Source organism: Ostrea edulis, chromosome 7 (assembly GCF_947568905.1).
Source record: "Ostrea edulis chromosome 7, xbOstEdul1.1, whole genome shotgun sequence".
Taxonomy (NCBI): Eukaryota; Metazoa; Mollusca; class Bivalvia; order Ostreida; family Ostreidae; genus Ostrea; species Ostrea edulis.
Window position 1 is genome coordinate 65,576,126 of NC_079170.1, and position 26,598 is coordinate 65,602,723.

Consider the following 26,598-nt stretch of genomic DNA (forward strand, 5'->3'; position numbering starts at 1 on the left):
ACCATTGAATCAATCTGTTTTAATACAATCATGAACATATATATTATTTGAACCGTTATATTATTCAATCACGATATACAAGGTGACATTAGTAAATAATATATGCTTATTGTAAACACTGCGTATGCTGTTTTCAGACATTTTTTATATAATTATTCAGTTTTCAAACCATGTTATTCTCACTCAGTTTATCGTTTTTGTTTTGTGAAGCTTTTAACGAGAGGAAGGGGAAAGAAAGGAGTTATTAAAATTAAAATAAAATAAATTAGTGAAGATTACTTCATTTTTAAAGATATGGGTTTTTTTTTTAAATCCGTTTAAAATGTTTGTTCTTAAAAATCAATTAAATCATACGTTCTTTAAAAATGAGTTTAAAATGTATGATCTTAAAAATCAGTTTGAAATATGTGTTCTTAAAAACTATGTTCTTATTCAATTCAGTTTTAAAGATATGTTCTTAAAATCAGTTTTAAGAATGTGTTCTTAAAGATATTATGTTCTTAAAATCAGTTTTATATAAAACCCATTTAAGGTTGATTAACTGAAACGTGTAAACTTGCTATAAGACAAACAACATTACTTGTGTGAATTGTCATTTGCTGTGATGACAATGTAAAGGGGAGATCAACCAGAATGACATAGAATGGTACTTATTAGAATTGCGTAGCGATCTCCTGTGATATAAAAACAAATTAATGTAAAAATGGGAATGAGGCTGTAAAAAGGGGAGATCACCCAGAAATATATCATACATTGTTACTAATTACCTAATGATTTCCCCTGTAATAAAACAAAATACTGTGAAAATTAAAAAAAAATTAAACAAACTGTAAAAACATATATACAGTACAAACCAAACCTTGTCGTTCAAAACAAAAATGCCCACAAAAAGCAAACCAGCAAAATAAAAGAAAAACAGAAACAACGCTGATTAATTAGTAATGCTAATAAAAAAAGTCCGAGTGCCATGTGACAAGGACTCGGCGATACTGCATGGGATGGTGGTGTTTTGTCGTCCAGAAACCTCCAGTTACACTCCTTTCCATGGCAGGATACGGCATCTGTAAAATATAAATAGCATACAAATATTTCAAACTCTAATCAATTAACAAATCCATGCATGTTTTAAGTCGATGGATTATCGTAGTACGTGTAAAACCCGTGCCCGATCAAGCGGGGCCATAATCGTCCATGGGCTTTCGGTAAGCATCGTAAAACGTAAACATCCGAGGATTTCCTATTGTAACTGGTGAGATCTTAGTCATGATTTGGCAATGAAACACAAACTTCGTCATGTTTATGTGAATTGTGTCCATTTACATGTACCTAACCTGCATTGTCTTTACTTTACAAGGAGGCGGACAAGGGGTAGCCCTCTCCACCTCCCACCCCTCCCCCGAATACTGATAAATTACATTTCATTTGGGTACTGAAGCATATTGCATGCCAGTTTACTATCCATGTGCACTGCAACGGTTATAATACATATAAATATAACAGGCTTACGCGATATCGTAAATGCATTCTTTATTTTCTGTAATTTGGTCTGCCAAAACACAATGGGAACGTCGGCATATATATATCCGGTGCGATCAGTGTGATGCAGATTAATGGTGAAAAAAAGAAAAACGAAAAGAGTTGTAAAAAAGAAGTATAAGAACCTCCCCACTAAACCTCTTTATCCTCCTCCCACCCCTTCCTCCCCCCCCCCCACCCCCACCCTCTCGCTCTCACCCTGTCCGTCTCCTCCTTTATGTATAGCTTTTGTTTATATCTATGTTTATTCATTCTATGTAAATACTTTAAACTTATGAACTGTATGGTTCTTAACAATAAACAATACAACCGAAATTCGGTAGTGGGCGGGGCAGTAATAATGAGCTGATAGTCGCATAAAACCACAGTATGTAACCAGTTTAGGGACTGACTTATCTAGTAAGAGAATGGAGGACTACTCCACCAGATTAAGGATTGATTGGACAAGATATTTCAAAAGATATCATCCTTTGGATATTCATTTAGAGCTTGCTGTCGTTCACAGTTGAAATATGACTAAATGACTAGTGTGACTTTATGCAATCTTTTGCCAAGATATTTCAAAAAACATGAATTTTAATGTATCAATTGATTTCAATGACGTTTCATCAAAACCCATACCTTCCGTGTTAATGGCCTTTGGTTGACCGTCTTCTGAAATTTCAAATCTTCTTCCATATGACAAAGGCATCTGGATGTGTGCGACTCCTTTATGTACAGATGCTGTATAGATGAAATTAAAAAATATATATACATGACTGACAGCTTTCTAAGGACTTAAGTAAGTATCACCTTCAATTATTTGTTTTAGTGGGATTACAGAAAAACAAATATCTTGTATTTTTCTATTAGCATACAGGATACAAGGAAATCACTCTTTTTAATATCCAGTTTGTATGTACAGTGTATACATACCTAATCTGTCATTGGTACATTTGGCCTGGTCAAGATCACATGACACTAAGATTTCGGAATAGTTTTCTTTCTTGAAGTCTAATTGTCTGGGTTGGTCGATGTCTTTGAACGTTATATTGATGTTTACAGAATCAGAATTTTTGCAATAGGTGATGTTAAAGCCCGACCCTGAAATTAAAAAGACAATTATTGCCAATGACAAACGAGTTTTTGGATATATTTAACGAGTCATTTTGGATAGGACTCATTTTTAAAAATATGCACAGCCAGCTGGTATAGAATTATCAGTTCAATCACCTCAATTACATCTGTCAGCTTAGGGGGGATTTGTGTAGTGGAACTGTTAAAGTGCACGTATGTTTTGAAGCACATGACATCCGTGTGTCTTAATTATTAATTAAAATCCAAGGAAATCGATATTGGGCAAGAAGTATACTATCAAGACACACCTGATAGATAACAGAGATAAAATTGACAATTTAATCTTGTATACTTGATATCTAATATTTGAAAGGTTAATATTTACTGCATGATTTCAAAGCAAACTCGTGATTCGTTCCGTTCTGACAGGAGAGTAGAAATTTGAAATCCTCCCCTTTGTGCTCTTTGTAATCCATAGTGAGATTGGCTTCGTATTTTCCATCCCTCACCATGGCAGGTCCATTACACTGTGACTGTCCATTAATATCATTCAGACAATATCCGTAATAGTTTCCATTGGGGAGTTTTATTTTAGCGTCCGTGAAATCACAGTGAATTTTACACAACACTGTGAAAGTATCGTGGTGACAACAAACATCTCCCGTCTCTGAATCGTCCAAATTTAGCAACTCTGACATGACAACAGACCCCGCCAAAATAAAAACAATATAACTCTTCTCTACCCCATCCAGTCCTTTCTTTTGAATAAGATGAACTATAATCCTTCAAAATTAACTACTACATTTAGTACATATCATATATATTATGATATTGTAATCAAATCACTTAGGGTGTGTAAGAATCCATACCGGCTTGTGTAGTGGTTAATATGCGTAACGTATTTTCCATTTAACAAAGGTTTTTGTTTGTTTTTCGTTTCGTTTTGTTTTGGGGTTTGTTGGGGGGTTGGGGATGTATTGTTTCTATTAACTTTTATTTATTCATTGGTTATTTTTTATTGCTTGTTCTTTTATTATTATTATTATTATTATCTATTAAGGTATATCATATAATATCAGATTATTTTCTATTTACTAATGTATTTTCCATTTATTAATCATTAAGGTTTTGTATTTATCAACTTATAATTCCATTTAATAACTTTCTTGTATTCAATCTTTTAACATTTCCTTTTATTTTCATAAAATACACATTGTTTTCTGTTTATAAAGTATTTTCTATTTACGTTTTTCTATTCATCAAATTATTTGTATTATCAATAGCTTCTTACCTTGAGTCCCAAAGATGAAAATAACAGCTACGAATATCTCGCAATGTATTACCATGTTCAATCGTAAATCACTCTTTAATTTTCTTTTACACAAGACTGTCATCTGAAATATGCAGAATAGAAATAATGCAACTTGTTTTGTAGAATTTTAAATTCTCCTTGTGACTCGTACATACATATACCTGTATCGACATAGGAACACAATGTGTGTAGTTCATGTGGGTGATCATTTTCTTAAATCTATATTTAGGACATGTTACAGTTGCTAAACACTGGGTGCCAACTTTAGGTACAAGTTTTCCTAAAATCTATATTTAGGACGTAAACGAAAAACGGCAAATATTACAATAATGTTATGAGGGGGGACCGCATTTTGGAAAATCAAAGGTTTATTATGAACCACGGAAGCAGAAATTACAGAGAGAACAGGAAATCAGCCGTTATGTCCAATCCAATCCCCTATAAGGTAAAAATTCAAATGCAGTTCTGCCGAGTGCTAATTACCACTACCATTGTTATTACCACTACCATTGTTATTACCACTACCATGATCTAGACAAATATCTTCTAGAACATACAAACGTCTCCATATGAATGGAAATTTCTCGAGAAGGGCGTTGAATGATATACAATTAATCTTGAATATACAGTGTTACGACAAACGTGTTGCATCACCTTTCTAGAATCGTGTTTAAGTCATGGGTGTCAATCATGTACAGTGTGTTACACAATGACCCCTTTACCTAAAGAGTTTGAACTTAATTCTCCAAACTAGATACCTGAATGCATATACATGTGTATACCAAATCAAAGCAATGCAAAATCGGTATATTCATGATTCTCTGCCAAGCTTAAGAGTTCTGCATTGTCTTCGCCTTTGATATGCGTAATATCAACATTATATTCTTGTAACAGTAAGCTCCATCTTGTGCGTCTTTGATTATTGTTTGACATTTTATGGAAACATGGGATGTACATTTACAATTAACATTCAAATAAACGCCAACATGTTATAAAACTAATAACAAAGCAAGACAATATATTCCATAAGCAGAATAATTTTGTTATTTTGACACTATTTCTTGAAACAAAGCAGCACCGATTCCTACATCACTAGCATCTACAATAAGCTTAAATTGCTTAGAAAAATCAGGAGCTGAAAGAACTGGACTACTCATGAGAACAGATTTAATTTTACAAAATGATTAACCACAGTCCTTTCTCCATTCAAATTTAACCCTTTTTGCAATAGAATAATAAGTTTACCAACTACTGAGGAAAATGTTTGAGAAATTTTTCTATAAAAACCAGTTATGCCCAAGCAATCTCATTAACTCCTCTTTTCTTTTTTCTTTTTTTTTTTTTTTTTTGGTTGTTGTAAGAATCGGGAACTTTTTGATAGCTTCCACTTTAGCCATAATAGTTGTTACGTGATCTTGACCCATTTTATGACCTATATATTCAACAGTAGCATGCCATCAAGATTGACAAGAATTTCGGAGTTCTTTAAACGGACATTCTGGTTTAAGTCTTTTTCACTAGTTTCTACACTAATGCAAGGTGAAGATAACGAACAGTGATCAATCTCATAACTCCTACAAGCAATACAAAATAGATAGTTGGGCAAACACGGACCCCTGGACACACCAGAGGCGGGATCAGGTGCCTAGGAGGAGTAAGCATCCCCTGTTGACCGGTCACACCCGCCGTGAGCCCCATATCCTGATCAGGTAAACGGAGTTATCCGCAGTCAAAATCAGTGTGCCAAGAACGGCTTAACAATCGGTATGAAACACGTCAGACAGCATTTGACCCAATGCGAGGTTGTATTGACGAACTAGATCGTTATAACGACCATAGAATTTGCGAAATGCTGACTTCAATCGAGACTGTTGAAATCCCTGTACCATCAACTTCTTTGTCAGTAGCTTACCTCGATTTAAAAACTGACTATACCCAGAACAAGCTCTTGCATATCGAATCAGTTGAGATATATAAACACCATATGCAGGTGATAATGGAATATTGCTACATAAATGTGGGAAGTTGACGATGGAGAAGCTGAAATCATCCCGTTTGTCATACAGTTGAGTTGTTAGTTTGCCGTTAATGTCTACTTTCAATAAAATATCTAAGTATGAAGCAGAAGTGGACGACTCTGTGGTGTCCTTTATTTCGAGCTCACAGGGATATATCAAATCGACATATGAATGAAAGCTATCATTGTCTAATGTCATTTTCAGTACACTCTGTGATATCTTAACATTGATACTGAGTGGGAACTGATTTTACATGACTGTGACACGTCTATCAAACTACTCTTTGAAAATAGTTCGCATCATTAGGCTTGTTTCAATTTCATAAGGACCGGCCATAATAGTGCTATCTGCCCCGTAAAGGATAGCTATGCAAAGTACAAGAACCTATTCCTCGCATCTTTGTCATACCAGACTTTCATTTTGACTCGAGAACTCTTGAGATTTTCTTGTGCCAATTTGCAAGCGTTCGTCATTAAAGTATATCTTTGAAATTAGAAACATAGTCTAAAAAGTGAAGAGCACTAGTTGCAGTCAGCCTTTTTTCCTCAATAATGCTACTTCAAAGGACTGACCTGAACTGCTTCTCGTGCAGCAAATAAAACAAGATGAATCTCTTCATACCAGTGTTTATCATACTGGTAACAATATGTCTTCATCATAGCTTTAGGATTAGTTAAAACGTTTAAGATATGACAATTTTCAGAATTGTACATGAATTTCTCATCTCTACAAGCAGATTCGGTTAATTAATTTCATTCTCGAAACACAGAACACCATCGGCACCGACGCTTTTTTCGCTGGTGTGTCTCACATGCAAGCCATTTTCTTATCGGACTGAAGAAGTTTCCGATCAAACACTGGGCAACGTCTAGTGAGAAATCAATTAGAGAGTAATGCCTGTGAGGTTTCACGGTACCTGGGGTGCTCAACCATAGAATATAAAACGTGTTTTCTGCTTGCACGTATAATAGGGGGAGGGGGTGTTGCCATCCCCCAACTTTTCTCAACACCTTTTAATGTTAAAAGATATATTTGGTGACCCCCTCCCATATTTTATAATAGTATTGAAATATAAAAATGTAAAGTCGAAGTTATGAATTGAACTTGTGTACATGTATTGAAAGGTGCGCAACCCCCTCCCCCTATTTAAGAAGTCGAAGTTTGGGATTATTTATGAGTCGGCGATAATACATGTAACACCCTGAATTTAAAATTTTCGGAATTTTTTAAAGGTCGCCGTTACTCCCGCATCCCCACCCCGAATTTAGATAATTTAAGTGCTGATTGTCCTAAAGAAGAACTTTTTTATGTTTTTGGTTTATCTATTCATTTATCCATTTATTTATTTTTATTTGCTCTTCAAGAAATTTAGACAATGGTGTAGGGATTTTTTCCGACTTCCCCTCCCCCTGTTGAAAAATTATGCTAAATACATGTACGTGCCTGTCTTGTATAAAATACCTGCATGTCGTAATGCGGTTATCCTGCAGGTCCCTGTGTACTGAGTGTGTATCGTACATAATAGAATCCTTTTTTACAAAGTAGTTTCCATATGTGTGTAAAATTCTCGAGAGGGACATTAAACAATATTCAATCAATAGAGTACATTTTCTTGCATGATTTTACATGTAATGATAATTGATTACTAATATTTTAAGCGTACATTTAAAAGCATCACTATTTAGTACTATATGTAGATCAGAGAGTCTTCGTCGGCACCGTACACAATCGTACTTTTTCTCTGACATAATTTAAAGTCTCTGTGTGTGTGTGTGTGTGTGTGTGTGTGTGTGTGTGTGTGTGTGTGTGTGTGTGTGTGTGTGTGTGTGTTTTGTGATGTGTTTTTTTTTTAATAACGGACATTTTATCAAAATTGCTGTCTTGTCATCAAATATTTAAAGAAATTTACCGATGCATTGTCATCTGACCAGTACATATCAGAGAAATAACTATATGTATTTGTATATACGTCTCTGTACATTTGGATACGCATGCGGTTTGTTGAGGTCACGTCGTCCTCTACTCGATCTGCTTTCTGTTCCGTGCATATCTGTATCCTTTGCTATTTCCCCAAAACTGATAAAAGGTAATATCAGCAGAAAGTAACAGTATACATAATATAAGAGGGGGGGGGGTCAGGATGAAAGATAGGTGCTGAGAGAAGGAGATAAGAGGTTTAGTGGGGAGGTTCTTATACTTCTTTTCTTAAAACTCCTTCGTTTTTCCTTTTTCACCACTGCATCAATGGATCATATACGTATTCGATGCCGTACCCATTGCGTTTTGACAGATAAAAGAAACAATTAAGAAATACAGAATATAAAGAATACATTTGCAATATCACGTTAGCCTGTTATATTTATATATAAATATTATAACCGTTGCAGTGCATATGGGTAGTAAACTGGCATGTAATACGCTTTAGTTCCCAAATGAAATATGCAATTTATCACTATTCGGGGAAAGAGATGGGGAGAGGACTACCCCCTGTCCGCCCCTTATATAGGGAGTCTTGAAAGTTCATGAGAAGGACCAACATCTTCATGGAACTTTACAATATTTACGTTGTGGAGTTGATGCGACTAGAATTAAAAATCCTCGTCGGTATGTCACTCAAATGACTGTCCAGTGTACACTAGTGACTGTGTTTATATATATTCTGATTCATTGTCCTTACTATAGAAACTTCTTCATAACTGTAGTCATCTACACCAATGTCTGACGGTGACCCAACGGACAACAAAACTGAGCCTGTATCGCTTTGAACGCTATACTCCATGATTAAAGTATACGCTGTTTATGTTACAGCCATGACAATGTAACAAGAAATGGAAATTTTTGGTAAAAACAACTCATTTGATATACTTGTACTGTAGTTATTGGGTTTTTTTTTTTAAAATTCTAACAGATTATTATTGCAAATAAAGGGAAAAATCCTAATCTAAACGCTAACACTTTTAAATGAGTTTACATACTTACATCTAGTACACACTGACAACTCGCTCGTAATGATTAACTCATAAAAAATGTACATTTTAGTCCTTTCCACAGCCTACATCATATCTATTGCCTATTCATCTAATGGAAATATACATTTATACCTTTTTTTATTTCATGCATATGAAACACTCAAATGTGAACAAAACTTTATTCTTTTAGATTATATAATACATGTACGTGAAAAAGATAGAGAGAGAGAAAAAACAAATCCCGTGCGCTTTAGCCATTTTTCACACACATATACTGAATACAGACATGTACGTGACAAAGAGAGAAAAAAAAACACAAATCCCGTGCGCATTATACCACCTTCACACTCACGGATTTTTCTTACGAGTCCTTACGGATCTCCGTCTCGTAGTCTCGTAGTCAATCACAAGCATTCGTATATCACTCGTCGGTATCCATGTCTAAATCGTAACAATCCGTGTACTTTTATGGATTTGTGGAATACGTAAGGATCCGTAAGAAACATCCGTGAATGTGAAGGTACCATTAGCCATTGTTCACACACGTATACCTAGGCTGAAGGCGGACACGCTTACATAGGGAAATAAATGTACATTGTATTTAGGTTGTAAATCATAAAACAGAAACAAAAGCCCAATCATAGATTTACCGTTTTAAATTTATTTACTTTTTCCACTTAAATATAGTTATGTATCGTTATATAATTTATTTGCGCAATACACACGCACGCTAATGTCAAATGAAGTCAAAGTGCATTTTTATCGCGTTTAACTTGTAAAATGCATTACTTTCATGAAGAAATAGGTCTATGACACTTGTCCGTACCTAAATATGACCGTAAGAAAAACAATAGGTTCTGTGAGCAAAACTCACCAAGAATACCCCCCATTTACCCCAATCTCCCAAAGGGTGTTGGTAATAGGTAAAACTTCAGTATTATGATCCAAAAGGTATCTAGGAACACAGCATCTCCATGCGATGAAAAAAGCCTTTAAAGAATTTAAATGGAAACCATATTGCTACTTCGATGTCCAGTGCGCGTGACCTTTGACCTTTTGACCCTAAAATCGATAGGGAACATCTTCATCCCATGGGTAGTAGATATGTATGATATGGTGACTGTAGGTGGAAAGGATAACGCTTTAGAGCCCGGGAACCATATTGCTACTTCAATGTCCAGTGCACTTGACCTTTGACCTTTTGACCCCAAAATCAATAGGGAATATCTTCATCCCATGGGTAGTCCATATATATGATATGGTGACTGTAGGTGGAAAGGATAACGCTTTAGAGCCCGGAAACCATATTGCTGCTTCGATGTCCAGTGCGCTTGACCTTTGACCTTTTGACCCCAAAATCGATAGGGAACATCTTCATCCCATGGGTAGTCCATAAGTATGATATGGTGACTGTAGGTGGAAAGGATAATGCTTTAGAGCCCGGAAACCATTGCGTCTACAGACGGACGGACGGACGGACAGACAGACGGACAACCCGATTCCAGTATACCCCCCCCCCCCCCACAACTTGTTGCGGAGGGTATAATGAAGCAAATATTTCAACCTTTCCGAATCTGATATACGTTTTTAAATATTGTGTTTTTTAGAAAAGATTTTACTAACAAAATTTGTGTCATTTCGGCTTAATTTTCCTACTTTCCGGTAACGATGTGCGATTTTAAATGCATGTTTTCGACTAGTTCCCAACATCGCACAGAAAAACTTGGAGTTTAGAAAATATAATTTGTTTCATTATATTCCAATTATTAACAAAATGCCCCCAATTTAATCCCGTTGGCACATAAAGGGCGTCAAAAGCCGTCACTGGGCGCTAAAGGGTTAAATAGTGGGTAAAAGAGCAAAACCAAGACTACCCCTATTGTTTGATGTATTTCCTTAAGGTGGTAAAAGGTCAAAATCATGACTACCCCTATTAGTTCACCCATCAATAAAACAATATATGTGGATTTAGTAACTTCTTATGACATTGGAGAGCCATGCAACATCAAAGGGAAACCGAATATAGAAGATCTTGAAACCGATGCAAACGTACCAAGTTTAATGTTTAACCTTTGATAGAAATAGGTGATGTTGAAATAGACTCTTGCTTAGATTGATTGATTGATTGATGTTTTCCGCCACACTCAACAAGTTTTCAGTTATCTGGTAGCACCCAGTTTTTATTGGTGGAAGACAGAACCTAGATACAATGTACTTGGAAAGAAACCACCGACCTTCCGAAAGTCTCTTGCTTAGAAACAGATGAAGTAAATAAAAAACACGCCATGATAAAAGATCTGGGATTAAAATTTCAAATAACAATGGTACAAGGTAGATTAAGAACCAAAGATCATATGTTGGATGTATAAAGAAATAAAATCAGAAAACAAGACGAAATGATAAGGGAGATGAAGGTAGAGATTAAGGAGAGAGATATAGTTATAGAAGACGTAAAAAGTGAGTGTGCAGTGCTAAGAAATAGTTTTAGGTTAAGTAAAGACACGGGAATGTTGACCAGAAAAAGAGATGGTAGAAAACGAGAGTTGTATGAAAGAGAGGAACTGTTGAGTAGGAGCCGGGAAGAAATAGAACGTGCACGAAATCATAATGCAGATAAAAAGCTCGATGGTGAGATAGAATGTTTAAGAAAAAGGGTTCGATTCTTTAGTTCAGACTTAGCAGCTGTTGACGAAAAAGATCGTTCACACAGTATCAGACAACATTTACAAAATATCAAACAATATTCAGGGAAAAGAAATGATCATTAAACACGTGATGTGTGCCATTCTGAATATTGAAGCCAAAGAGGAAATGAAAAGTGTTACCTTGGACCATGTTGATGAGATTGTAGAAAGGAAGGATTATGAATTTGTAAAACAGGAACTAAATACACCTGAGGAAAACTGTTCACTGCCATCAAAATCAACAGAAACCTTAGAAAACAAACTGGAGACTTATAAGGATCAACAGAAAGAGCACAGAAGGTTACTCAAAGCAATTTTAAAGAAATTATCTGAAGATAGACAACAAAGAGACATATCACTAGAAACCAAAACACAAAGACATACAATTGTACATCTCCATTACCTTCAACATCCCAGAAACAGAGCGAATGTTATCAATGTGAAAAAATGGATATTTTGCAAAGAACTGTTCTCATTCAAAATCCAAAACACCTTTCCTACATTCATTTACAACCACAAACTGCTCTTTAAACTCTCAGTAGCTGAGGAAGTAGACCATTTGTCAGCTAACTCAAATACTTCAAGGCCTCAGCCACATATAACATTTAAACAAGTATAACAGTACGTAATCAAACTCAAAATTAGCCAGTTTATATATTCTGTAGGCAGACACATTCATACACTGTACTAATAGAGGAGCATCCAATTGCCTGATGCTTTCTTCAGTACATTAGGAAATACATATCAAATAGCAATTAGAACACCATGTAGAACCAACATTTGAAAGATATCCCATCACCCACAGTATCTGTCTGTTTACATAATGACTAATACTTATTGTCAAATTGTTTTAACCTGTAAGTTTTTTATCGTCATACCTGCACATAGATTGGTCCATCACTCAGAAAAAAAGTATAAAAGTAAAAAAGACAAATAGCTATCTTAACAAATATGTTTAAAATCCATAACAATTTAGTTCCCAATATCTGAAAGAAATTTGTCCAAATATTTGCAGAAATTTATCATTATATGATACCCGTAATTCTAGCGACTACATAATTTCTGGATGCAGACTTGAATTATATAAAAAGTCATTTATTCCCGACACAGTTAGGAAATGGAACGTGCTGAGTACAGAAATAAAGGAGATAACTTCAATTGATAAATTTAATAAACACATTAAAAGAACACCCTCAAAACCACCTTTATACTATTCATATGGCCAGCGATATGTTAATATTATTCATACCAAATTAAGACATTCTTGCATTTTAAATACTGATCTTTATCGTAAAAACTCATTATCTCTCTAAATTGTATATGTGGTCATATTGAAGATGTCCATGATTTCTTCTTTGCATGCAAAAGATACACTCAAGCAAGAAATTGTTTTTTCAATGAACTGCTTCAGCTAAATGATATTGCTATTGTCGATACCCACCTTTTATTATGGGTAAATGAAGATTTTTCAAATGATGTAATTTTTTATATTTTCATAGCAGTTCAGAAGTTCCTTAAGAACTCTAACAGACTTTAATCGGACCCATATATTATAATTTATATAGAAAAAAAATATGTTTTGCATTTTATAACTGTTTTATGTACTTACATGAATCTAAACATATATTGTATATTATCATAATTGTACATTATAACTAATATTATATTTTCTGTTGTACGACAATCTCTATTTGTACATGTATAGCATGATATACAGACAATATATATGTATATATATATGTAATGATTTAATTGCCTCAATCTGATTAAAATCAGATCCTCGATCCGCTCCTTTATTTCTTTTGATTTGTCGCTACTCGAGGATCTGAATCAACTCGCTTAGAGGTCACGTCCCGGTGACCTTTGTTTCATCCAATCAAATCTCACCTGTATACCAGCTGCAGCGAATTGCGGAACGCTGAAAAATTTAGGTGCTGTTGAAAAAGTCCGAGAATATCGAAAGTAAACAAATAAAGATGGCCGCGGCCAACGTATTGTCGTCGACACCCAAAAAAACCTATGTACTTGGCAATGTTTGTGTTATTTGCGGGTTTGCGTTTATTCAACATTTAAAGAATGCTGATGGAACGATAACAGTCACGAAATATCTAGATAGGAAGTTCAAAATGTCAAAGGAACGGAAAGAAACTATCGAAAAGGTCGTAGGGTTTGAGGTAAAAGTTGATGCAGAGAGTGGGGTCTGTCAGAAATGCTATCGTTCTGCTGAAAAGGTAATTAGAATGGAAAAAGAATCCACCGAGTTACGTGAGAACTTAAAGAAGACAACATCTACAGTGCAACAAACTCTTCTATTATCACTTCCCTCACCGAAACGGTCCATTATTTCCAAACGAATGCTTCGCAGCCCAACTGTCTCGCAGCCAGCTAAGAAACCAGTGGATCCCCTTTTTAAGATTTCTTACATTAAGCCAGTGACTATGAATCCATTTTCTGACTTAACTAACTTATCCAACTTGAGTGGTCAAGCACATCTACCCCAAATCGCTGCTAAACCAGTGGCCCAGTCAACACCCGAGAATGAAAGTAAACCTGTCACTGTCAGAAGATCACTTGGGAAAACTTTTGAAACCACAGTTCCATTATTGCAAGGAGAAGTTGAGGTAAATAGATACATAGAAAGCATGTTGTTCTTCGTTATACTGTTAGTAGTTTTTTGTGTGTGTTCTTTTGAATAAGCTATATGTAACATGAAGGTACAAATGAACAATGTACCTATGTAATGCGCAATTTCCGAGATATCAGCTCTTTTGTGATAGAGGACAGGTACGTTCAGTATTCTGTTGAATGCTTGGGGTGGGTACAAGATGTATACAAACATTATAGACTTGCTATGTAGATATTTGTTTTAAGGAGACAATGTAGGAAAGTGTCAATTTTGTTTAATAATCAGCAGTTGATGTACATTAAACAGACCATCTCAAAAATAATTTCTTTCAATTAGGCCATCAAATATGAAATTATTATTTATTTCCTCTTCTGCACGAGTGATATATTTTATATCAAAGAAAGATGATGCACATGATTTTCAATTTTTGTTGTGATAGGCATTTGTACCCACCGAATGAATATAAAAACAGAAAGGAGTTCAACAAAGGGACATATGTTGTGGGCAACTCAGAAATTGCATATCATATATATCATATACAACATTCTTAGAATAGCCACCAAAATTACAGAGAGAAAAGTTGTTTATATTATTTATTATTTATTATTTATTTTCTCTCCAATATTCTTTAAGAATTGGTTAAATATTAGAGATTAATCCAAACCACCCTAGAACATTGCTCTCATCTGCTTTAATAGCTTAATAGTGCTTATAAATATATATAGTAAATTACATTTGCTTAGTTTCTTTGTTGTTTTATTTGGTTTATTGTTTTATAGCTCTCTTGAATTGTGAGTTTTTCTGATCACCTGTTGTCTGACCATCTCTATCAGTAAACGTTTAGCATTTACTACCCATTTGACCGTTATTAATCAAACTTGGCAAAAAGCATCATTGAGTGAAGCTCATGTATGTTGACCATAGGGATAGCATAATTTACTGTGTTTAGTTTTTACATACAGGCCAGATGCCTTATCTATCAAAATTGATAGGAATCACCCTGCCTGACAGTATATACATACAGAGAGCAAAATGACAACCAAATAGGTGCACCCCCCCCCCTTTCAAACAAGAAGTTAGTATACCACAGGTCTGCTCAATTATTTTCAGCATGCACTTGATTTAAATAATATCCATGATGTTTCTTATGTGGATTGATTATGAGTAGATTTTCCGGTCATATGGTCAATCCAATCTGGACATTGGAAATACTGTGCTTAATATTTTGAAAACCCTTTGTTTGACATACATCGAACTTGGTACACTGGTTCATCATAAGGAGTAGATGAGCTCTATTTATTTTGGGTTCATATGGTTATAGGTCAAGTGTCTAACTGAACTTAGCAATATATTGTCTCCTATATTTTAAGAATCATTTGACACCCACATTGGTACACCCTAAATAGTAGATGACCCTATTAGATTTTTAGGTCACATACTCAAGGGTAAATTCACCCTGGACATAGGAAGATATTGTCCTGTCACTATTTTGAATTGTTTTTGCACTACATGTACTACTAATTAAATGACACATCTGTATAACCCAATCCAATTTTTGCACCACATGTTTTTTGAAGCATTACTTGTTTTATTTGGCCTTGTGCAAGAAAAAACTTCTATTTTGTTCTTAAAAATTAGTAGCAATGTAAAATTAATTTCAAATCATTAAGGTAGTACTCTACATCGTCATAATGGCTGACTTCCTTTAAAAACATGGATGACAAAATCGATATCAGCAATATTTGACTTTTCCTTTTCAATTTAAATACCTATCCGAGTAGCTCAGTAGGTTAGAATACCGACTGCTGAACTGTACGTCGCAGGTTCGAGTCCAGCAGGGGTTTTAAATTTTTTTCAGATTACCTTCTACTAAAACTGTATTTTTTGACAAAATAAAGTAAATTTGAAAATTTTCAAATTCAAAATATTTTTGTACATAACCTACACTTTTCATCTACATCAAATTTCTCTGGTGTAGCATACCTCCTTAATTCAGGTAGTAATTTTAAATTTGTAAAAGACATACTTAAGAGTAAGGAGTTTGAAAATGGTTTATCGTCCACATGATCCAAATGACCTCCGAGTACATATATGAAGCATCATGGATTATGTGAGTGGGTGGCTCATGGGCCTTTTGTTCCAGTTTCTGTTTCAAAGTTCTTGTTTTGCATGCATGTTAAGAATTTTTCTCTTAAATTTCAGGTGCATTTCTTTTTAACTAACTCCATATTGACTTGCCAGATCCGACGAGAATGAGGTAATTATATATGAATAAAATGTACATTACGACTATTGCATATAAAGTATTTTTCATTTCATTTTTAAATATTATTTTGATAACTGAATAAGGTTTATTGTATTTTGTATCACATGTGTACAAAAATGTTTGCTGTTTGTGTTTTCGTATCTCATATATACAAAGATGTTTGCTATGTGTTTTTGTATTCAGACATCTTTTATAACTTGATAGATATCTATATCCTATCCAAGTGGAAAGCGGACAGCGCTGGTAATGAATGATGCTCACAAGAAAATGTGTAAAGCTATTTTCAAGTCGGACAATGTTGAAAAAACTGTGCTTGATGTGCTTGCCACCTCAAACCCTGATGATGTGGTTATGGCAGCTACCAAGATTGTTCAGGCAGAAACCAAAGCAATTTGCAAAAGAAATTCAGGCTCCCTGTTACTGAAGAAGGATCATGACAGTATGATGACCTTTACATGGAACAAATTTCATAAGGATTTGGAAGTGCGTGCTCCTAACCTGTTGAGGGTAATCAGTGCAGTTGTCAGTGATGTTCCAGTGGCACCATCAGAGAAAAAGTTTATGAATATCTTGCACACAATTGCAACAGGATGTCATGGCCGTAGCCAAGAAATGTCTGGGCTGCACTATTGTATTGCTTTTTTGCTTGTTCATGGTGGATGCACTCAAAGGGTAAGACATGTAAAACACAATAAAGAAATAATGACCTGATGAAGATCATACCTGATTCATGCAAATTTTTTTCAATAACTTGGCCATTGTAAATACACAGTTATTTCATTTTCATATAGGATATTCAAAGACTTGCTAAAATTGGACTTTGTGTAAGCCCTGGATCTGTGCACAACAAGTTGGCATCCTGGATTGACAAACTGGATGAAGATGTTATTCAGTTGAAGAAAGATTGGTCAGAAGGAGGACATGTGAAGTATCAGTTGGTCGGAGACAACTGGGACAAAAACATTCTCCCAGCTTTCAGGTAAGCAGTTCTTTTGGTACTTAAACTTATAGTGTCACATGATGTGTTCATCAGTCGTAACAATAACTGCAGTACATGTAATATTAATGAAAGTCAATGTACTGTGGTCTCTCACATGTAACCACTTCAATAAAGGTAACTCTCATTGACAATGTCGATATCTTAGTTACAGTATACCTTTCCTATACTTTCAGGACATCACAACAGAAAACTTTGTCATTACACCTGTTCAATGTTGTTGTGGTTGTGGATAGGATAATTCCAACTGCCAGAGGTGTGGAAAATAGTGATGAACTGAAAACTGACATTAAATTGGAGACATTCATACCATCCATTGAGGAACAAACTATTCTGATGGATGAACTTGTCTTCCACTTTGCTACTTCAGTGATCAAGGGAGTTCCTCAGATGAAAGCAGAATTTGCCAATATTTATCCTGCTCATCTGACTCATCCATACAGTGCACAAGCAGGTGAAAAAACAAAACAGGTAATTTTTCAATAACGTTTTGAAAATCGACATGTCTTAACATATTTCAATACATGAAAATTTATGCTTGTTCCTTATTTTGATTAGTATCCATTAGGAGTATTCGATACAAATGAGACAAAGACAGCCGATATGATTCAGCTACTTCGGGATTTGCAGTCCAAATATGTTCCATTACAAGATGATCACATAGTGGAATCAGTGTTTTTTGGTGGTACGTCTTTTATTATATATCTTAATGAGCTGTGGGAACTTATCATTTCAAATTGTTGATCAGTCTATCCATCCATCAACACTTTTTATGAAATGATGACTTGAAACAGTTTCAAATTTATGCCGAGCATAAGATGAAGACACCTATAATTTGATTTAATCATGCCATTTACTATCTGTCTGACCAACAATACTTTAGTGTGACAGGAATTAGATTTACATGTACATGTATATATACATTCACTCCCAAACAAGGATCTTCCTTCCAGAACATTTATAATGTACTTTAATTGAAAATGTGTTTTTTTTTTCAGGGATGGGATCATTTACATAGAAACTATAATTAAATACTTTAAACTACATTGATGATTTTGTTAATTACATGCAATTATAAGTGCATAATGTACATTGATTTTAACCATTGTGATAAATTACTCTCCATTACTTTGAACCAAATACATTGCATTTACTGAAGTTTATTTCAAAAATAAATTAGACATAATGAGGCATTTATTCATTGCATAAAAAACCCTTGAAAAACAGTTTTTAGACAGTTTCATTCAATCAACTTCAAATTTTAAAGTTTGAATAAAGGATGTAATTGAAAATACTGTACTTTTCAGAATGTTTAAAATACATTCAATTACTTGTAATTGAAAGTAAAGTCGATTACAAATACATCCAATTACTTATAACATGTATTTAAATACAACTATTTATTTACATTTTTGAATTACTCCATCTCTGGTTTTGTAATGTTGGTTATTGATTTTCATATGATTAAAGATGGGTATGTGTAAAGATGAAGATTCCATCCCATTGAACAATAATTCTATTTTATAGGTGACAGACTAACAGATGAACGTGTACAATGTGCACAGCAGTCAGTTCTCAATGGAGAGACAGCAGAGTCCAGACTTGAAGGATTTATCTCTAAAATTGAAGACTTTCATCGTCTAATGAATTTCTTGGAGGTATCTACTATCTTAAACAATTTTTAAAATGATTTTCAGTAGCGTTTATATGTTCTTAGGTTACCCGAGTCACTCAGATGACCTATTGCTCAGCCATATGTTTCTGTCGTCCATTAACAATTGAAATTTTTTACTTCCTCTTCATAACTATATACCATTCCAAGAAGAATCTTTTTGGAAAAAGGAGACATAAATTGTAAATTTCAGGACTCCTGCACCCATGAAGCCTATTTCAAAGAAGCAAATGGGGATGTACCAAATTGTGAATTTGACAACCCCAGGGTTCTGACTCTAAGCCATGTCTAAAATAGTCATCCATTGGTATGGGCATTTAGGGGTATCATACAAAGTTTGATATCCTTAATATATATGATGATATATTGTGTGACACCCCCACCCCCCATTTTGGTTTTTTTGTAGTAATAGTGATTGAGAAGAATGCAAGACTAGAACCCATGTAGCAAAGGATGAACCCCCTCCCCAATCCTGCAATTTTGAAGATCTTGCAACTACATGTACTTGTTCATTTGCTTTTCAAGTCTCAACTTAACTTCCAAGGTGCCTCTCCCTCTTGAAAAAAAAAGTGCCACAGGCTTGTATAAAAAAAAATTGTATTCATTATTTTAACATTTATATGTACCTATTTTCAGGCTATCTGCAGGCTCACCTACAGCACAGATTCTGGAGGAGACAGAGGAACTGCATGCTATTTTAGAAATCTATTGGATGCCAGGAATGTCAAAGGAGATGTGAAAAATGCGTATCGCCCATACAAACTTCTGTATTACACAATTTTAGATGCTATGTGCATTGTTCTGTTTTTCAAGAAATTCAACAGAAATGCTGATGAGGAAATTCCATTGCCTATTGACTTTGAAAAGTTTTCATCAAATGACAAGATCTCTTGGTTAAATGGAATCAGTCGTGAAATTTTACAGGAGTATTTTTTTGAATCACAAAATGACATCATGCATGATCTCCGAGAAATCATAACTGACATTAGCCATCCAGAAAACTATTACCTATCCAATCTTGAGAATGACAGAGTCCAGTGTCACTTTTGTCCCAAATCATATGCATATGTTGGGTCCCTGAAAGCACATGAAGAGAAGGTGCATGGTGCCAAAACCCCAATATCGAAACCTTCAAATGAAAAAGTGAAAGACGAATTGGGAGATCATTGTCGACTTTTATTCAAACTTGCATTACTGCACAAGAACTTGGATTCAGCAGTTGATATGGCCGATGGACACCGTAGTGTACGATCAGCGAAATATGAACTTCCAATTTATGTTAAAACGAACAAAACTAAATATGCTATTGGATCTATCCACCTTGTTTCTTTAACAGAGGGTGTTCTGAATGGGGAGCAGAAGGAACGGTTAATTGCTAATAGATGTGTTAATTTACAAGGGGGAAAGAATAACAACATGGCCCTTGACGAATATGTGGAGCTACTCAACAGAGATAGCAAAGTTGTTTGTTCAGGTTTCCAAACAAAAGAAAGCATTCTGCGACATTCCAAGGAGTTTCCTCATATTGTCAACTTTGTAAAACACTTTGATTCTGTTTGTAATGTTACAACAAGAAAAGGATTTCATCACCTCCCATCTTATGCTGAAGATGTTCAGAAAATTGTAACTCAATTGTTTGATATTGATGCATTTACATTTGTGGAAGGTCGAAAGCTAAAATGCAAATCTCTGTGTACAAACAAAAACATTTTCAATGATTGTTTTAAAGGGTTTGCCACTCTTGTCCATAGACACAAGCCTCTGGTTGCTTTTCACCGTCTTGGAAACAAGCACATATAGGTTTCATTTCCATACACTTTTTAAGTGTGACAGTATATTGTATATATGGTTGTAATGATTTATTTATTTATGACATACTATATTGTTGATACCAGTACTTTGATTGTAGATTACATTGTGATATTACTGTTCCTCAACATCAATTTTATAACTAGTCAGTTAAGGGAATACAGTAATCTCGTAAAATGAAACTATCGTACATGTTTTGACTTGGTCATAAGTCATATTTTAAAGCTGAAGAGAATTGTTCTTTCAACATAACAGTTATTGAAATACAGCTGTAACAATTAACAGTGGTAAAAGTCAATGCATATTTAATATTTGTTTTTATTGATAAAATGTTTAATTATGATGTTTAATCACCTGAACAATTCAAGTGAACTTTCATAGATTTCTAACATCTTCAGAGATGAGGATAACAAAGGTTGTGCACATTAACAAGAGTTAGAGTTCATTTACAAATAAAACTCAAGGGGATATTCTACATCATCATAATGGCTGACTTCCTATTAAAACATGAATGAAAATATGAATATCAGCAAAACTATTCTATGGATTTCAAATATTGTCTAGCCAAGTAGCTCAGTAGGTTAGCACATGGACTGCTAAACTGTAGATCACAAGTTTGAGTGCTCCTAACTTGTTGAGGTTCATATATATATACATCACTTAACTCTATTCTTAGTATATAGACTATCAGTGAGGTATAAGCATTCAATGCTGATTTTTTCCCCATCAATTTTTAAATAGTTAATATCAATAAATTTAGAGCTTATGTTTACTTGAGGTCTATTAGTTAACAAGAATTAAACAACACTTTGAATGTTTGACATAATTTAATATCGACTCCAAACATTTCATGTGTAAACACATCAATAAGATAATATAATATCTATTCCAAACATTTCATGTTTAAGTAGCTCACTACACTAAAGCTCATACTCTTTATGACAATACGTCACAAGATGGCGATTTAAATTATTTGTAAAACTATTTATATCATTTGATTTGTTTGTCATCGTAGCTCAGTGGTTGAAGCATTGGGCTGAAGAAACGCAGATATCGAGTTCTCAAATCCGCCAGTGTTTTCTGTTCATATGTCTTAAAAATTGTTTTGAAAATCATGTTTTTATCCAAATTTGCATATTTTCTGACATTTGGCGTACATACATATTATATATCATCATATCTTTTATGATTAAATCAATTCGTACTAATTTGAGAAACTACTTCAGGGTGTAGTGAGCCACCTTAAAAAACATCAATAAGAAAATAAATATATTATAAGCATGTTGTTAGTCAGAGTTATCTGACAAGACATCTTGTTGACTGAGGTCAGACTCACTGGAACTATTTGAAAAATCACTCTCGGTGTCAAAATCTGGACAAAAGAAGAGCTTTTCTACCCCAAAAATGGAACTCTTTTCATCTGATTTAGTATAACACAAATCGCAACAAAACTCACTCCCCATTTCTAATTCACCCAGCTCTTTTTCTTTTAAAAATGGTTCCATCATTGCTTTTCGTCTGCATTCTGTAGTTTTTAAAATGTTTTTTACTTCATCATCAACATGAAAAGAGTAAGAGTTGTACAAAATTAGAGCAACAGATTTTTGACTATCACGCCCAATTCTACCAATCTCTTGTATCAAATCTACAACACAGGTTGGCATACCATATATAATAACATTGTTAAAATTAACACAATCAATTCCCATACCTAAGGCAGTTGTAGCAATAAGAAGTTTCAAGTCACTGTTTGGATTTTTTAGACCATCAATGATTTTTTCTTTATTTTCCTTTGGAGTCTCTGAATGAAACATTTCAACCACTGTACAATTTGGAATCTCGGTAACAATATAAGTATACATATTTGATGCATCTTTGATAGATTTACAAAACAAAATACATCTTGGCAGTTTTTCTTCATTTAAAGCATCCACAATCCAGGACATTGACATTTCCAAGCTGTTTGGAATCTTGTGAACTGCTACTTTAATGTTAGGTTTGTTAGGTGAAATTCTGATCTCGATGGTATCCACACCTAGATCTAAAACCTTGTATACTCTACGAGAATTTTTTTTAGTACAAGTGGCACTCAATGCTAGGATAGATGCACGTGGAAATAAGGATCTCAATTCTCCAATATCCCCAAACCATTTTCGAAAGGCTTCTTTCTTCTCATCACTTTGACCCCTGCAAGGTTTGTTAAATATTAGTATTCAAAACAGGAGAGTTTTTTTTAAATCTAGATTTCCTTGGCACTAGTGGCACTTAAATAACTAATACTCAGGTGACTGTGGACCTCTTGTATATAGAATGTGATGTTTTGGATATATTTGTAACCCAAAATTATAAAGCGAATAACCTATTAATTAACACATATGTGTTTTACCTGTAGCATCATTTCATTAATTCAAAAGACTGTGACTGCTAAGGCAAACACATTAAAAAGATCATTGAAATGAGATGGTATGGTTCTTATGCATTTTAACAGACCCATTTTTGTTACTTTATAAGATTTTTTACCATAATCTAAGAAAACGGTCAGTTTAATTTTGTTAATAACCTGATGACTTTTTACTATTGGTGTCATGATTAATGATCTCTAGACGTCAAAATTTGTAAAATCTATGGAGAATCCACACAAGTGTATAAACACCTTGGTCTGTATACCAAATATCATTTATATTAAAAGTTATACAATTATATGTTAAAATTACATGTTGCAAAATAAACATCAAAATATATGCCTATAAAGTATTGGATACAAACTGCAGCTATTACAAGTTCTCAACTACATTTTTGTTGCTATACATTATGTATCATAACATTAATTTTCACTTATTCTTAGATGTACTAATTCATGATTAATTGAGAAAATATTAGGCAAACAAAAGATGAGTTTATTTTTACCATTTTGCTATAGGCACTGTTAATCTCACAATTTTGCTCCCATACTTTCCCGTTTTTTTAACAAATTACAGTACACGCAGTGACATTTTTTTATTGCCTAATGATACAACTAAAAAACTTACCATGTTGAAATTGTATGGACTTCATCAACAACTATAGTTGACACCTTATACTGCTGCAATTTGGATCTGAAAACTTTGTCTCCAACCAAAATTTCTGGTGAGGAAAATAGGTACTGAAAATTCCCATCTTCTATATCCTTTTCATCATCTGCATTACTTCCTACAAAAATAAAGACCTTACATGTACACTAAAAACAATGTATTTCTACACATTTGATTTGTCAAATTACTTCGATCAAATACTTTATACATACTTATTTTATAAGTGCATTTTCAAATGTATTTGAAATTGACCTTCATCTATGATAATTTAGTATAATTTAAAAATGTTGTCATCATTTGTAAATGTGTATTGTTGGTGATTAGAATAGATACAAGTCCAAGTAAGAAGCAAGTGGTTCCATATAGTTAGCTAGCATATTGTTGCAACAAATTATAAAGGAGCGGATTGAGGAGCTAATTTTATACACATTGCAAATTTTTAAAAACACTAATATATATATATATATATATATATTGCATACATATTGTATCTGTTACAATGCAATATATGCTACATGTACAGTTCTTATTTCAAATGTGCACTTCAAATATATAGATACTTGTATGTGCTCCATTTGCTTTGTATGCTGCATGTTTTATTGTCTTCGTAAGTGCTGCCTGCCAAGAAATGATTTCTAAATGTGCTTTTTTCATAACAATAAACTGTCATGGCTTGTGAGTCTGTGACTCTTAACTTCTTTTTAAACTGAGATTTCTTTGAATATAATTTGGTTGTAACTTAAGATTATAAGAATTTTTCCACCACCCCACTCCAACAAAAAGAAGATAAAAATAAAATAAAGATCTGAAAGGCTCATGGCTTATTTCGAATGCATACACGATCGTTTTTCCTGTGCTTGCTATAAATGATAATACACTGTAGGTACGTGTTTGTATTTGTTTTTCCGTGTATATTATTTATATAGGATATATGATGTAAAATTAACCTTTTTGCACGGCTCTTATACCAGGAATACCATTCAGTCTCTCACATTGGTCCAGCATCAGAGCAACTAATGGTGAGCAAACGATAACCTTGCTTGCGTCGTCTTCCATCTCCAGTTCACGCTTCACAGACACCAGCATTTGATAAGGAAGAGACTTCCCGTAGCCTGTCGGCAAAACAGCCATACAATCCTTTCTCTCCAACAACAGTTCAAGCATTTGTTTTTGTTCCTTCTTCAGTTTATCGATCCCAAACTTCCGCAAAACTTTTCCAATCGCGATTTCTAATTCTTCAGCAGCTATTTTGTGATTCTTTCCGAAGTCGCTTTTCAAACATAAATTTTGATTGGTGGAAAAGGTTTTGCTTCCTAATTATATATTCTTGGACGAAAGGTCACCGGGACGTGACCTCTAAGCGAGTTGATTCAGATCCTCGAGTAGCGACAAATCAAAAGAAATAAAGGAGCGGATCGAGGATCTGATTTTAATCAGATTGTAATTGCCTTAAAAAGTATCAATTATTGTATTATGAATTTAGTTGATTAAGTTGCCTATTTTAATTAAATTATTTAATCAAAATGCCTACCCACGCTAACACTCGTGACACAACGGGCCTAATGTTTCAATTAAAAATCTATCAACATCGGGGTGGAATTTACATTTAAATTCTTCGTACTACGTTTAAAATTGCAATTAATCAATCAAGAAACAATTGCATTAACTCTTGGATAGAAATTCAACCAAATTTGCACCTAATTTTACAGAAAAAAAACCTTTGATTTCATCACCGACCTGCTATGATGCTGTACGTTTGGGAAAGGAAGAGGCAGACAAAGCGCCGCCGCTTATATATAGTGCAGGGGAAATAATCAGAATGGACTTCCGTGCATTAGACAAACGGGGAATAACTGCGTATTGTACTGTCTTCGATATTTGATTAACACGTCCTAACTAAGTTTTTGATAACATCTTTTCAAAAGTTATATTTCGTATACGGGAGAGGTTGTCTAAGTTGCTAGAACTTGTAACCAATCCTTTTGTATATTCATACAATAAAATATGTTCAAATTAAATCAATGCACCTATATCTTAGCAAAGTACAATTCAGTATAGCCTTAAGACAAATATCTGGATGTCTTAAGATTTCTAATCATCTTAAGATATGACAGTTTTGTGAAACAGCTATGATGATCTTATGACAAAATTTGGTCTTAAGACAGATCTTAGTCGTAAGATAGTTTTGTGAAACTGGTCCCAGGTTGTATCTATAAACCTAAGTTCTGGTGTTAGCTACTTAATCAATCAACATAAACTAAACTTACTTTCTAAAAATAAACGGTCATATATTTGGTTCCAATATACTGAATGTTTTCGAATATTTTAAAAAGATACAAATATTAGTATTTTACAAAAGGATACTCACAATATGATTCAATGTGTCTCACTCTCTGCCTTTCAAAGAATGAGAAAATTGTTATCTATGATTACCTGCTATAAAATGGGCGTAGGTAGCATCCCGCTGAGTCATAAACACATTGCAGGGAACACATTTCTCTCTAGAGATTGTAAAGGAACGCCCAAGACAATATTGTTGAACTTTTTGTGAGAAAATTACGACTATAATCTTTGATCTTGTT

The 26,598-nt window shown here is 34.1% G+C and overlaps 3 protein-coding genes across 5 annotated transcripts; 1 reads left to right on the forward strand and 2 right to left on the reverse strand.

Annotated features, from left to right (window-relative positions):
- Nucleotides 1-26,414, reverse strand: LOC125654589 (uncharacterized). 3 transcript variants are annotated; one of them, XM_048884573.2, is made up of 5 exons: nt 26,385-26,414; nt 3,884-3,986; nt 2,452-2,619; nt 2,158-2,259; nt 1-1,061 (listed from the first exon to the last, which is right to left on the reverse strand). In XM_048884573.2, the coding sequence occupies exons 2-5, from the start codon at nt 3,984-3,986 to the stop codon at nt 868-870; spliced, it is 567 nt and encodes a 188-aa protein (XP_048740530.1). In that variant the 5' UTR covers nt 26,385-26,414; the 3' UTR covers nt 1-867. The 3 variants fall into 3 exon arrangements, with proteins under 3 accessions (XP_048740530.1, XP_048740531.1, XP_056001084.1); XM_048884574.2 differs by lacking the exon at nt 26,385-26,414 and adding an exon at nt 25,754-25,767; XM_056145109.1 differs by lacking the exons at nt 3,884-3,986; nt 26,385-26,414 and adding an exon at nt 2,978-3,874.
- Nucleotides 14,070-20,936, forward strand: LOC125660206 (uncharacterized). The gene is made up of 8 exons (XM_056145781.1): nt 14,070-14,196; nt 16,404-16,458; nt 16,672-17,139; nt 17,259-17,446; nt 17,641-17,935; nt 18,023-18,149; nt 18,992-19,122; nt 19,773-20,936. Exons 3-8 carry the CDS (start codon nt 16,714-16,716, stop codon nt 20,934-20,936), a joined length of 2,331 nt encoding a protein of 776 aa, XP_056001756.1. The 5' UTR covers nt 14,070-14,196; nt 16,404-16,458; nt 16,672-16,713.
- LOC125653409 (probable ATP-dependent DNA helicase RecS) lies at nt 21,760-25,729 on the reverse strand. Its single transcript, XM_056145108.1, has 3 exons — nt 24,964-25,729; nt 23,975-24,134; nt 21,760-23,132 (listed from the first exon to the last, which is right to left on the reverse strand). Exons 1-3 carry the CDS (start codon nt 25,178-25,180, stop codon nt 22,232-22,234), a joined length of 1,278 nt encoding a protein of 425 aa, XP_056001083.1. The 5' UTR covers nt 25,181-25,729; the 3' UTR covers nt 21,760-22,231.
- Nucleotides 26,415-26,598: the final 184 nt, after the last annotated feature.